The 12,971-nt window shown below is 40.5% G+C and overlaps 1 protein-coding gene across 1 annotated transcript; it reads right to left on the bottom strand.

The window, feature by feature from the left end:
• Positions 1-87: 87 nt before the first annotated feature.
• LOC311111104 (autophagy-related protein 13-like) lies at positions 88-12,880 on the bottom strand. Its single transcript, XM_084153771.1, has 17 exons — positions 12,683-12,880; positions 12,247-12,327; positions 12,047-12,127; positions 11,819-11,938; positions 11,637-11,683; positions 11,381-11,521; positions 11,225-11,265; positions 11,014-11,110; positions 10,730-10,828; positions 10,496-10,586; positions 5,472-5,567; positions 3,400-3,533; positions 3,152-3,272; positions 2,928-3,005; positions 2,699-2,812; positions 1,278-1,406; positions 88-1,021 (listed from the first exon to the last, which is right to left on the bottom strand). Exons 2-17 carry the CDS (start codon positions 12,316-12,318, stop codon positions 944-946), a joined length of 1,539 nt encoding a protein of 512 aa, XP_084009897.1. The 5' UTR covers positions 12,319-12,327; positions 12,683-12,880; the 3' UTR covers positions 88-943.
• Positions 12,881-12,971: the final 91 nt, after the last annotated feature.

The following is a 12,971-nucleotide window of genomic DNA, read 5'->3' as shown; positions in this document are numbered from 1 at the left end:
TGTTGTGCTGGTATAAATCACAAACGACCACAATCAGAAATATTGGGCCTCTGGCTTATTCCTTTCCGATAATACAAAATAGACCATTTGAAATAAAACAATTTTATTACATGACCATGCTACTGTATATTAACAAAGCATTGGGAAAACCAAGAAGACTTAAGATTGAAACATTGAAAGTGCAAATAATGTTTACCCTCTTTACAGATAGGGGGAAAAGTAAACTTGTTTATATGGTGATTTAGAGGAGGTGAGCAGTGACTGACTACATCATTTGTAGTGATACACAGTGATTTTGTCCCCCCTAAAATTGTAATCTAGAGAAGAAAGCGAGGACAACATTTCTCCCCATTTACAAAAAAAACTTTACAGGAACTTCTCTTTCAATATACAGATTCAGCTACACAGTATGTTTGTTTCTTGGGTATAGAGTGGCTACTATCGATCATTAGCCAATACATGGCTTGGCTTCTTCACATCTACTAAAACATAGCCACGTCTGACTCCATAGGTGCTATGAACGTTCTCAGTGTCACACGGGACAGCAATAATACAATGCCTCCTGACGTTATTTAGACAACAGCTTTGATGAACTGAACGTCTTTGTTATTATGTGTTAAGTTCTATAACAGCAAGGTGAGAGGGGATCTGGTATTTACACTATGACACAGTCTGCTCAACACTAGAGCAAATGTTGCAGTTATTCACATCAGAAAAGAAACCGCTTCACTTTTATTAATTTTTTTAGATGTCTTCTGTTGTTGGGTACAGGCTCGCTTACTCTACAATACATCAACCAGTGAGGTTTGAAGAGAAACATTCTGATTAGAAATCAATGTGGAATTTCAATTAAGAGAAGAACAGGCATACACAGACTGAATGCAAACAAGCTTGAAAGACAACAGGACCTTGCAGATGGACTAAATGGGATAATTTGTCATCCCTACTGCAATGTGTCCACAAATGCATCAAATTCATCAATGTTCTTCTCGTATACTGCCAGTTTTTCAGGAAGAGAGTCCTGTAGGGAAAATGAACAACATCATTACAAACATAGAATGACTAAGATATTGATTTAAAGACTAAAAAGCACCACAGAAAAGAGACATTCAAACAACACAGTAAATCGTATAATGGTAACTACTATGTTCCCCTCTCACTACTATCTGTCAGTCGTTTAAATTCCAACAGGACCACTTCATACACAAGGAGACCCCTCCACCCCCCACCTGGCAACAAAACAGAAACCATCTCTCTCAGTCAGAGAAGTGTCTCACCAGGTCTTCTGCCATGGACTGAGAACTGACATCAATAGTGAGGCTGGCGAGCTGTGGGGGGTTCTGGAACTCTCTGTAGAATGTGCCAAGGTCCATGGGAAGAAGGTCATCCTTAGAGAATGCAGGCTTCTGAATAACACAGAGCGCAACAACTGTAACAGGCCATTCCTTAATAACAGACTTCTTCCTACGATTTTTTGTCAGCAGCACATATTATTCCCAGAAGTTATGTTTTTAAAATGTTCTTGCCAGTAACACAGTCCTAATTAATTCACAACTGTTAACCACAAGATAAGGGGTCAGAGGTTTGAATTAAGAACACTCATTCCCATAAGCTTCATCAGAAGCATTTATCTAAAATGTTCAAAGCTGACATCTCTCCCTCTGTTGCTTTAAAAGCTAGTTCCTTTGATAGATTTTGGTTTTCATTAGGTCTTGCTATGTGCTTTGTCGCATTCGCCTTTGGTGTTTTGGCTTTGATTTCTCATGGTCACTCTCTACAGCCCAGATACCAGTCTGAAAGAAAACAATTCTAAAGGCGTCTGCATGCTTCCCATCCGAAACAGTTTGTTAATTTTGGTCTTTGGCAAGGGTTTTTTCGGCTGTTCGTGCACACAACATTTTTTCCTGAGCCGAAGTTCGGTAGCCGAAGTCTACAACCCTTCGTCGGTGACCGGTCAACAGTAGGGATTCTTCAATGAAGTGTTTGATGTCATTCAACGAGAGATGACTCGTTTTCATGCAAATTGTTTCAGTTGAGAAATACTGCAAAGACGTCTAAAATTATTATAGATTTCTTGAGTTATCTTAGATTAATTCAGACTATTTTGAGGAAGTGTATACTGCTACAGCATCTCAAGAGGGACAAACAGTACTATTGCTGCTTTTTTCTCATTTTTCAAGCAAAGGTCTTTAAAGGGAGTATGCGAGGCACATACATTCACTTTGTCTAGCCGAGTTCTGCTAGAAGCAAATCCAACCAAGTATGCAGGAGCCTTAAATGAACACTGCTAAGTGATGTAAGTAATGCTCATTTATATATGAAGAAAATTCATGAGATGAATTTCCTATGCAGATAACATCCACAATTGACAGACAGAAACCGACATTTGTTCGTAGCAGCATTTGATACGACATAGAAATGAGGTTCGATTGATTGTGGTCCTCTGTAGCTCAGCTGGTAGAGCACGGCGCTTGTAACGCCAAGGTAGTGGGTTCGATCCCCGGGACCACCCATACAAAAAAATTATAATAATAATAAATGTATGCACGCATGACTGTAAGTCGCTTTGGATAAAAGCGTCTGCTAAATGGCATATTATATTATATTATTATATTATTGAGTTACTATCTATCATTGTCTGTGTTTTCCTCTGGAAAACAAATAAAGCAATCTGTCTTACCGAAGGCAGGGTACTTACAAAGTCCACCATAACAAAGTCATCCTGTGCCGGACCTCCACTCTCACCAGAGCCTTGGGAGTGCAAACTGCCCTGCAGGGGAGAGGACGTGGCTGGGGACTCCGGTGGCTGAACCTTGGACAAAGGAGAAGTAATTACATTACCATGTCTGCACTAAAATGACTCCTAACCATAACCCAGAAAATAGTTATTTAAGGGTGACAAATACTTATGTGAATAATTGATTTACCATAGGGTCATTTTCCTCGAGGTCATAGGCTCTGGGAGCAAACGCTGCAAATGGTAAATCCAGGCTTGCTGTGGTTACCTGCAATGGACATAGATTAATACTGCAGTAATTACAAGGGTATAACACTCATTGGTAATTTGTCCTTTACTCATAAAAATGGGTACTTCCAGGAATAAATATTGAATGTTTGTACTTAAACAAGGACATAAAAAGGCTTTCCCTACCTGTGTGCCTGGCTTGTTGACAAAGGCACCCACTTTCCTGGTGAATGTGGTCTCCAGTACATCAGAGGGAGACGTACTCTTCACCTCAACGGTCCTCGACGAGGTCTCTGCATCCTCACCACTTTGAAAGATAACATGGCAAAGTTGTAACAAACAGGTTTCTCCCAAGCAAGCATCATCTCAGGTGATCCCCAGTTCCACAGGGTGCTTCGCTTTGTCAAATAGGATCATGGCAGACTGGGGCTTACCTGCTGGAGGGCGTGACAGGAACATGATCAGCAGGGGGGCATGAGGACACTCGTCCATGCTCTGCCTGGGCACCATGACAAGGCTGCAAAGGCACCTGCTGGGGTACGCCCCCTTCCTTCCCTGGAATTCCCATCTACAGAGGACATAGTTAGCACTGGTTGAGTCATGTTGAAACACCTATACAAAGCTTTGTTTCCCTTGTTGGCCCTCAAATCTATGCATTTAGAGCATCTTGACTGCCTGCATCACCGCTTAGTATGGCAACTGTTTGGCATCCGACCACAAGGCGCCATCCTGGACCTCTAGACCAGGCGGTGTCAGAGGAAGGCCGTAAAAATTGTAAAAGACTCGAGCCAACCAAGCCATAGAATGTTGTCTCTGCTACCGCACGGCAAGCGGTACCGATGCACCAAGTCTGGAACCAACAGGACCCTGAACTGCTTCTACCCCAAGCCATAAGACTGCTAAATAGTTAGTTAAATAGCTACCCGGACTATCTGCATTGACCCTTTTTGCACTAACTTTTTTAACTCATCACATACGCTGCTGCTACTGTTTATTATTGATCCTGTTGCATAGTCACGTTATTTGTACAGTACCAGTCAAAAGTTTGGACACACCTACTCATTCAAGTTTATTTTTTTTACTATTTTCTAGATTGTTGAATAATAGTGAAGACATCAAAACTATGAAATAACATATGGAATCATGTAGTAACGAAAAAAAAGTGTTGGCTGCTTTTCCTTCACTCTGCGGTCCGACTCATCCCAAACCATCTCAATTGGGTTGAGGTTGGGGGATTGAGGAGGCCAGGTCATCTGATGCAGCAATCCATCACTCTCCTTCTTGGTAAAATAGCCCTTACACAGCCTGGAGGTGTGTTGGGTCATTGTCCTGTTGAAAAACAAATGATAGTCCCACTAAGGCCAAACCAGATGGGATGGCATATCGCTGCAGAATGCTGTGGTAGCCATCCTGGTTAAGTGTACCTTGAATTCTAAATAAATCACAGACAGTGTCACCAGCAAAGCACCCCCACACCATAACACCTCCTCCTCCATGCTTTACAGTGGGAAATACACATGCGGAGATCATCCATTCACCCACCAAAAATCTCAAATTTGGACTCCAGACCAAAGGACACATTTCCACTGGTCTAATGTCCATTGCTCGTGTTTCTTGGCCCAAGCAAGTCTCTTCTTCTTTTTGGGTCCTTTAGTAGTGGTTTCTTTGCAGCAATTCGACCATGAAGGCCTGATTCACACAGTCTCCTCTGAACAGTTGATGTTGAGATGTGTCTGATACTTGAACTCTGTGAAGCATTTATTTGGGCTGCAATTTCTGAGGCTGGTAACTCTAATGAACTTATCCTCTGCAGCAGAGGTAACTCTGGGTCTTCCATTCCTGTGGCGGTCCTCATGAGAGCCAGTTTCATCATAGCGCTTGATGGTTTTTGTGACTGCACTTGAAGAAACTTTAAACGTTTTTGAAATTTTTCGTATTGACTGACCTCATGTCTTAAAGTAATGAAGGACTGTCGTTTCTCTTTGCTTATTTGAGCTGTTCTTTACATAATATGGACTTTGTCTTTTACCAAATAGGGTTATCTTCTGTATACCACCCCTACCTTGTCACAACACAACTGATTGGCTCAAACACATTAAGGAGGAAAGAAATTCCACAAATTAACTTTTAAGAAGGCACACCTGTTAATTGAAATGCATTCCAGGTGACTACCTCATGAAGCTGGTTGAGAGAATGCCAAGAGTGTGCAAAGCTGTCATCAAGGCAAAGGGTGGCTATTTGAAGAATCTCATATATAAAATATATTTTGATTTGTTTAACACTTTTTTGGTTACTACATGATTCCATGTGTTATTTCATCGTTTTGATGTCTTCACTATTATTCTACAATGTAAAAAATAGTAAAAATAAAGAAAACCCCTTGAATGAGTAGGTGTGTCCAAACTTTTGACTTGTAGTGTACATATTTACCTCAATTTCACATTTCACTGTTAATTGACACCTCAAATCAAATGTGATTTGACTAGCTCAATATCTGGGTGGTTACCTGGTGTGGGTTGGCAGTGTTTAAGGTGGAGGGGGGGCAGAAGTCAGCAGCTCCAACAACCACAGGAGGCTGATAAGAAAGACGAGAGCAGTAGAGCTGAGAGAGAGAGAGAGAGAGAGAGAGAGAGAGAGAGAGAGAGAGAGAGAGAGATAAAACATGAATTAATCCATAGAGGAGAAATGGGGTGATGGGAGCAGGCATCAGGAGGTAGAAAGTATAGAATTAGAGAGGATAGGGTAACAATTTTAAGCACAGCTCTTCTAGGCAGATTTTACTTACCCTGACATTGAACGTGATAATATATTAATATATTTAAGTGATGACTAACTATTTGTTAAGGAATCATTATCAGCAAATCAGTGCTTGAGGCGTCACTACAGACCCTCTGGTTCGATTCCAGGCTGTATCCCAATCGGCCGTGATTGGGAGTCCTATAGGGCGGCGCACAATTGGCCCAGCATCGTCCGGGTTTGGCCGGTGTAGGCCGTCATTGTAAATAAGAATTTGTTCTTAACTGACTTGCCTAGTTAAATAAAGGTTTAAAAAAAAAATGTGGAAAGGATTTAGGTTAGGAATTCTAGGACAGTCAGTAAATAATGTAGGGCAGTCAGTAGATAATGTAGCTAATGACATAAGTACTTCCTTATGTTATAATATACACTACCGTTCAAAAGTTTGGGGTCACTTAGAAATGTCCTTGTTTTCGAAAGAAAAGCAAATGTTTTGTCCATTAAAATAACATCACATTTATCAGAAATACAATGTAGACATTGTTAATGTTGTAAATGGCTATTGTAGCTGGAAACGGCTAATTTTTAATGGAATATCTACATAGGCGTACAGAGGCCCATTATCAGCAACCATCAGTCCTGTGTTCCAATGGCACATTGTGTTTGCTAATCCCAGTTTATCATTTTAAAAGGCTAATTGATCATTAGAAAACCCTTTTTCAATTATGTTAGCACAGCTGAAAACTGTTATGCTGATTAAAGAAGCAATAAAACTGGCCTTCTTGAGACTATTTGAGTATCTGGAGCATCAGCAATTGTGGGTTCCATTACAGGCTCAAAATGGCCAGAAACAAATAACTTTCTTCTGAAACTCGTCAGTCTATTCTTGTTCTGAGAAATTATGTGAGAAATTGCCAAGAAACTGAAGATCTCGTACAACGCTGTGTACTACTCCTTTCACAGAACAGCGCAAACTGGCTCTAACCAGAATAGAAAGACGAGTGGGAGGCTCCGGTGCACAACTGAACAAGAAGACAAGTGTCTAGTTTGAGAAACAGATGCCTCACAGGTCCTCAACTGGCAGCTTCATTAAATAGTACCCGCAAAACACCAGTCTCAACGTCAACAGTGAAGAGGCGACTCTGGGATGCTGACCTTCTATGCAGAGTTGCAAAGAAAAAGCCATACAGTTGAAGTCGGAAGTTTACGTACACTTAAGTTAGAGTCATTAAAACTCGTTTTTCAACCACTCCACAAATTTCTTGTTAACAAACTATAGTTTTGGCAAGTCGGTTAGGACATCTACTTTGTGCATGACACAAGTAATTTTGTTACAGACTGATTATTTCACTTATAATTCACTGTATCACACTTCCAGTGGGTCAGACGTTTACATACACTAAGTTGACTGTGCCTTTAAACAGCTTGGAAAATTCCAGAATATGATGTCATGGCTTTAGAAGCTTCTGATAGGCTAATTGACATAATTTGAGTCAATTGGAGATGTACCTGTGGATGTATTTCAAGGCCTACCTTCAAACTCAGTGCCTCTTTGCTTGACATCATGGGAAAATCAAAAGAAATCAGCCAAGACCTCACAAAAAAATGGTAGACCTCCACAAGTCTGGTTCATCCTTGGGAGCAATTTCCAAATGCCTGAAGGTACCACATTCATCTGTACAAACAATAGTACGCAAGTATAAACACCATGGGACCACGCAGCTGTCATACCGCTCAGGAAGGAGACGCATTCTGTCTCCTAGAGATGAACGTACTTTGGTGCGAAAAGTGCAAATCAATCCCAGAACAACAGCAAAGGACCTTGTGAAGATGCTGGAGGAAACAGGTACAAAAGTATATATATCCACAGTAAAACGAGTCCTATATTGACATAACCTGAAAGGCCGCTCAGCAAGGAAGAAGCCACTGCTCCAAAACCGCCATGAAAAAGCCAGACTACGGTTTGCAACTGCACATGGGGACAAAGATCTTACTTTTTGGAGAAATGTCCTCTGCTCTGATGAAACAAAATTAGAACTGTTTGGCCATAATGACCATCGTTATGTTTGGAGGAAAAAGGGGGTTACTTGCAAGCCGAAGAACACCATCACAACGTGAAGCACACGGGTGGCAGCATCATGCTGTGGGGGTGCTTTGCTGCAGGAGGGACTGGTGCACTTCACAAAATAGATGGCATCGTGAGGAAGGAAAATTATGTGGATATATTGAAGCAACATCTCAAGACATCAGTCAGGAAGTTAAAGCTTGGTCGCAAATGGGTCTTCCAAATGGACAATGACCCCAAGCATACTTCCAAAGTTGTGGCAAAATGGCTTAAGGACAACAAAGTCAAGGTATTGGAGTGGCCATCACAAAGTCCTGACCTCAATCCTATAGAAAATGTGTGGGTAGAACTGAAAAAGCGTGTGCGAGCAAGGAGGCCTACAAACCTGACTCAGTTACACCAGCTCTGTCAGGAGGAATGGGCCAAAATTCACCCGACTTATTGTGGGAAGCTTGTGGAAGGCTACCCAAAACATTTGACCCAAGTTAAACAATTTAAAAGCAATGCTACCAAATACTAATTGAGTGTATGTAAACTTCTGACCCACTGGGAATGTGATGAAAGAAATAAAAGATGAAAGAAATAATTCTCTCTACTATTATTCTGACATTTCACATTCTTAAAATAAAGTGGTGATCCTAACGGACCTAAAACAGGGAATTTTTACTAGGATTAAATGTCAGGAATTGTGAAAAACTGAGTTTAAATGTATTTGGCTAAGGTGTGTGTAAACTTCCGACTTCACCTGTCTCTCAGACTGCCCATCTTAATCTTTTATTTTTATTGGCCAGTCTGAAATATGGCTTTTTCTTTGCAAATCTGCCTAGAACGTCAGCATCCTGGAGTCGCCTCTTCACTGTTGACGTTGAGACTGGTGTTTTGCGGGTACTATATAATGAGATCTTTAGTTTCTTGGCATTTTCTCGCATGGAATAGCCTTCATTTCTCAGAACAAGAATAGATTGACGAGTTTCAGAAGAAAGTTCTATGTTTCTTGCCATTTTGAGCCTGTAATCGAACCCACAATTGCTGATGCTCCAGATACTCAAATAGTCTCAAGAAGGCCAGTTTTATTGCTTCTTTAATCAGCACAACAGTTTTCAGCTGTGCTAACATAATTGCAAAAGGGTTTTCTAATGATCAATTAGCCTTTTAAAATGATAAACTGGGATTAGCAAACACAACGTGCCATTGGAACACAGGACTGATGGTTGCTGATAATTGGCCTCTGTACACCTATGTAGATATTCCATTAAAAATCAGCCGTTTCCAGCTACAATAGCCATTTACAACATTAACAATGTCTACATTGTATTTCTGATCAATTTGCTGTTATTTTAATGGACAAAAAAATTGCTTTTCTTTCGATGACAAGGACATTTTACCAAACTTTTGAACGGTAGTGTACCTTTTACAAATATGATTATTCATGTTCTGAATCGTTCAGTGGAGTCTCTCTAACATATCATTAACATTACATACAAAAAGTCGGATTTCGTAACATTATACATCCGATAATAAGCACCGAGCTCTGTTGACCTAGCGGTGCAGGTTTCTCGTAACAACTTTTGAGCATTTTACATTTTGTGGCCATCGTCTTCAAAGTTGTTTCCGTAGGTCGCAAAAAGTGCAATTAGCATGACACGAGCTGAATTAAATGTAAAAGGCTTTGAAAATAAAAAGCTTGGTAAACGCTCAGTGTGCCATTGACATTTCACAGAGATATGCTTGTTTTTGTGAGAAATCTTCTAAAAAGAACACGAATTTCGAATGAATCTGAAAAGTGTATACTAAAATATGCCATTTTCCTGATTTTGTACCACCTTTTTTTTCTGGACTCCATTGATTTAGTCACCCTAATTCTGTCCATTCTACAAGGGTTAACAACTCCAATAACTTTTGAACTGATTATTATAGAGCGATGAGGTTATGACCATTGGTTTTCTTAGAGGATTCTCTACACAATAAACATATCATTATATATATATATATTATATGCGCCCTAATGTAAGGGATACAGAGCTGTCCCATTTGATTGCTTCATTGATTTGCTTTTAAGCACGCTATCCTTGTATTACTTTTAAAGAGGTAATAGAAGACAGGCCAAATAGTCCTGGAACACCTCAGGCATTGTGAGTGAGTGAGATACATGCCCACACAAGACTCACTTGGTGTGAGAAGGCCAGGCCCATCATGGGGACTTTCAGAGTGTCCATCACTGCAGGTTTAGGAGTCTTTAAATGTGCCTTACTTACAGTGAACACACACTACACAGACAGCACAGAAAGAGAGAGAGAGAGAGGGGCTAAGAAATGAAAGCACTTAAACAGAAAATGGAAAGGACACATATGGTATGGGGGCTTGGTAATGTCTCCAACACAAAACGTCGGCTTTTCCCACTGCCAGGCTTGTGACATGAGCTTTGGGTATGAGAATACCAAACCACAAACACAAACAAGCCTCCAGAAACACAAATACACACAACAGTTGGATGTATAATCATCAATATGGGTCAAATGTTTGAATATGTATATCTATTTGAATCCGGTGCAAGACAAAATAGTTTAAGAAAACACCTGACCCATTTGGAAGTGAATTAAGACATGAGAGGGAGTCTTTCACATATCGGTGTGTCTAAGTAAGTCACATTCACAAATCTCACCATGGACAGCACCTGTGAAGTTACACATGTTGCAAAGATAGACTTTGCTAAGCAGTGACATACGTACTTGTGAGGGTGGAGAAGTGGAGAAGGAGGTGGTGCACACTTCCTGAGAATCCTCCACCCCAGTGTATGCTCCTTCATCTTCCCCTGGTGCTCTTGAGTATAGGGAAGTCAAACAAACATAGTCAAACAAGCATGACCGGATTGTTACACTATCCTTTATTTTATACCTTCACTAAAGAAGATAATAAATAATTGTATTGGGTCAGTATAGATGTTTGGGCTAGGGCTAACCCACCTGTAGTTACATGGATGCATGTGTCCCATGTTGCCAAAGGGGCGCTCAACGAAGTGGTCAATAATTATACCCATAATCGGAGCCGTCCTCTCAAACTGCCTATGAGATTATGAATGTAGAATTAGGAATAAGGGAAGTGTATCGATAAAACCAGTGGAGAATAAGGAGAGGACATGGAAGAAAAGGGGAAAACATAGTGGCAGATTTTACAGGCAGTGCATTTGAGACCGCTAAGGGGTGAGGCCATGCAGGGCTGTGAACAAGAACGGCTTCTGTTTCTGTACCTGGTGGACATGAAGGCCAGGTTTGTCCTGTAAGCACAAGATAAGGTGATGGTTCCAATGGGAGTTCCCACAACTCCTACACGCACTGTCTGGAACCCTGAAAAACAGCATTCAGAAACAACAAATGTCAGAATCTTCACAGCCCTATACAACACTTCCACAGACCCAGACAACCAACTAAATGTATCAATAATATAACGGGCATGGTTACCTTCTCCCAATCCTGTGAGTTGAACCTCTCCAAAATATATCCTGCAAAAGAATGTATCTATTAGTGAGATTGTTTACTAACACGATAAACTCCATCATTAGCAATACTAGTCAAAATAATGATAACACATATCTGTGTACCATAAAACAAACAAACCTGTACAGTATGACATAGTCATGCCCTTGCTTTCGTGAGAGTTTGTAGGCTGGGGTTACCCTTGTTATGGCCAGCAGTGACTTGAGCAGTAATGACAGGCGGTTATAGACAGTGTAGGACACCTTAATATCTTTGTCACACCTGCAAAAACAGAATCATACATTTTACAATGAGTGTTACATTTCATCAAATGTAAAAAGCAACTACAAAAACTGGAGCACAAAAATAAGAAAATAAAAAACTTCTCATTACTTACTTCTCGTTCATTTCGAGACACCATGTCTCCAATTCCATTGAGTCTCCCTGGAAAATATGACAAAAACATGTTAATGTTTTTCTAACCTTTACAGTCACTTGGATTTATTGATGAACAAATGCCCAATGATCCAGACCACTGGTCTCAAGGACTGTCTGTAACACCAGTCTGTGCTATCTTACCTCTGAGGTTTTGAGGGAGATCTCAACACACATGGATCGTCCGATGCCAGGAAGCTGCCCGGCCAGAGCTTTCTTTGCCTCATGTGTAACTTCTGGGATATCTTTGATTGCCAGATTGAACTGGTGAAAATAATTGAGTTTAATTAGACTTTAATCTACAACCCTTTCAGGACAAAAATGGCACAGGTAAATTCATGAGTTGAGAGGCAAGAATGAATGGTGACTTACCCAATCAGAGCCAGTAGGTGAAGACAAGGAGCGTGTGCATACTTTTTCCCCAAGTCGCGCTTGGACTATCACCTGCACTGTCTGATAACAGAGAGAAATTAGTAAATTATCAACCTCAGTGAATTAATCAGCTCAGGAATACTGTAGAAAGTGCTTGATAATCTAATTGTGGCAATATTGCGTATAATTAAAGAGAGCACCTTCAAAGCGAAAAACTTTATGAACTTGTCCAAGTCTTTTTTATCCTGAGGACTTAGATCACTGTCCATCATGGAATGCCCCTGTAACGTAAAAACACATTCTGGTGGGCAAGGACAGCCACATTCATCTTACAACTGTTGGCAGGCTATATCAATGGCTTGTCACAGTCAAAACAATGCTGGATTTTGTCTAGCCCCATTCTATAGTCATCTTAGCTAAGAACTCCAGTGTGTCCATATTAAGCTTGTGTGTGTTGACAAAAAACAGCTAGCTAACTTAGACTCTAGCTAGGTACTATTTTAGTAAAAACATATTGGCTGTCAATGACAAGAAAACATTCAAGATTGGTGGTAGCTATCTAGCTAATTAAGTTGATAGCATGGCTAGCTACCTAGCTAGCGAGCTCAGCAAGATAGCTAGCTAGCATGCACGTACTTAGCTCATCACATCCGAAATTCACAATTTGTACTTCAATGTTGCGCTGATAGCGTACTGAACAACGTACTTCTGGTTACCTATATGCCCAAAATATTATATATTCTTATATTGGCTAAGTTACACCGTCGCATTATGTTATTGGGACACCAGCCTTGACCAGCTGGCCCATTTCTTGTTTATTTTCTTTGGGGGTGTGACGTGTTTCGAAAGAGTTGTATTTTGAGAAGCACTTTCATCTCCAACACTGTGGTCTATAAAATCTGGAAAATGACATTTATCGATATTT

The sequence above is a fragment of the Coregonus lavaretus genome, assembly GCF_964263955.1.
Source record: "Coregonus lavaretus genome assembly, chromosome: 37".
Taxonomy (NCBI): domain Eukaryota; kingdom Metazoa; phylum Chordata; class Actinopteri; order Salmoniformes; family Salmonidae; genus Coregonus; species Coregonus lavaretus.
Note: the sequence above shows the minus strand (reverse complement) of the source record. Positions and strands in the feature narration are given on the sequence as shown.

Bases quoted from the DNA above. Each gene is read 5' to 3' on its own strand.
- LOC311111104 (XM_084153771.1), bottom strand. From the start codon at position 12,318: ATGATGGACAGTGATCTAAGTCCTCAGGATAAAAAAGACTTGGACAAG. The intron at 12,128-12,246 runs GTGCTCTCTTTA...CTCTGTTATCAG, and splicing joins TAAAGTTTTTCGCTTTGAAG to ACAGTGCAGGTGATAGTCCA. The intron at 11,684-11,818 runs GTAAGATAGCAC...CATATTTTCCAG, and splicing joins TCTCCCTCAAAACCTCAGAG to GGAGACTCAATGGAATTGGA.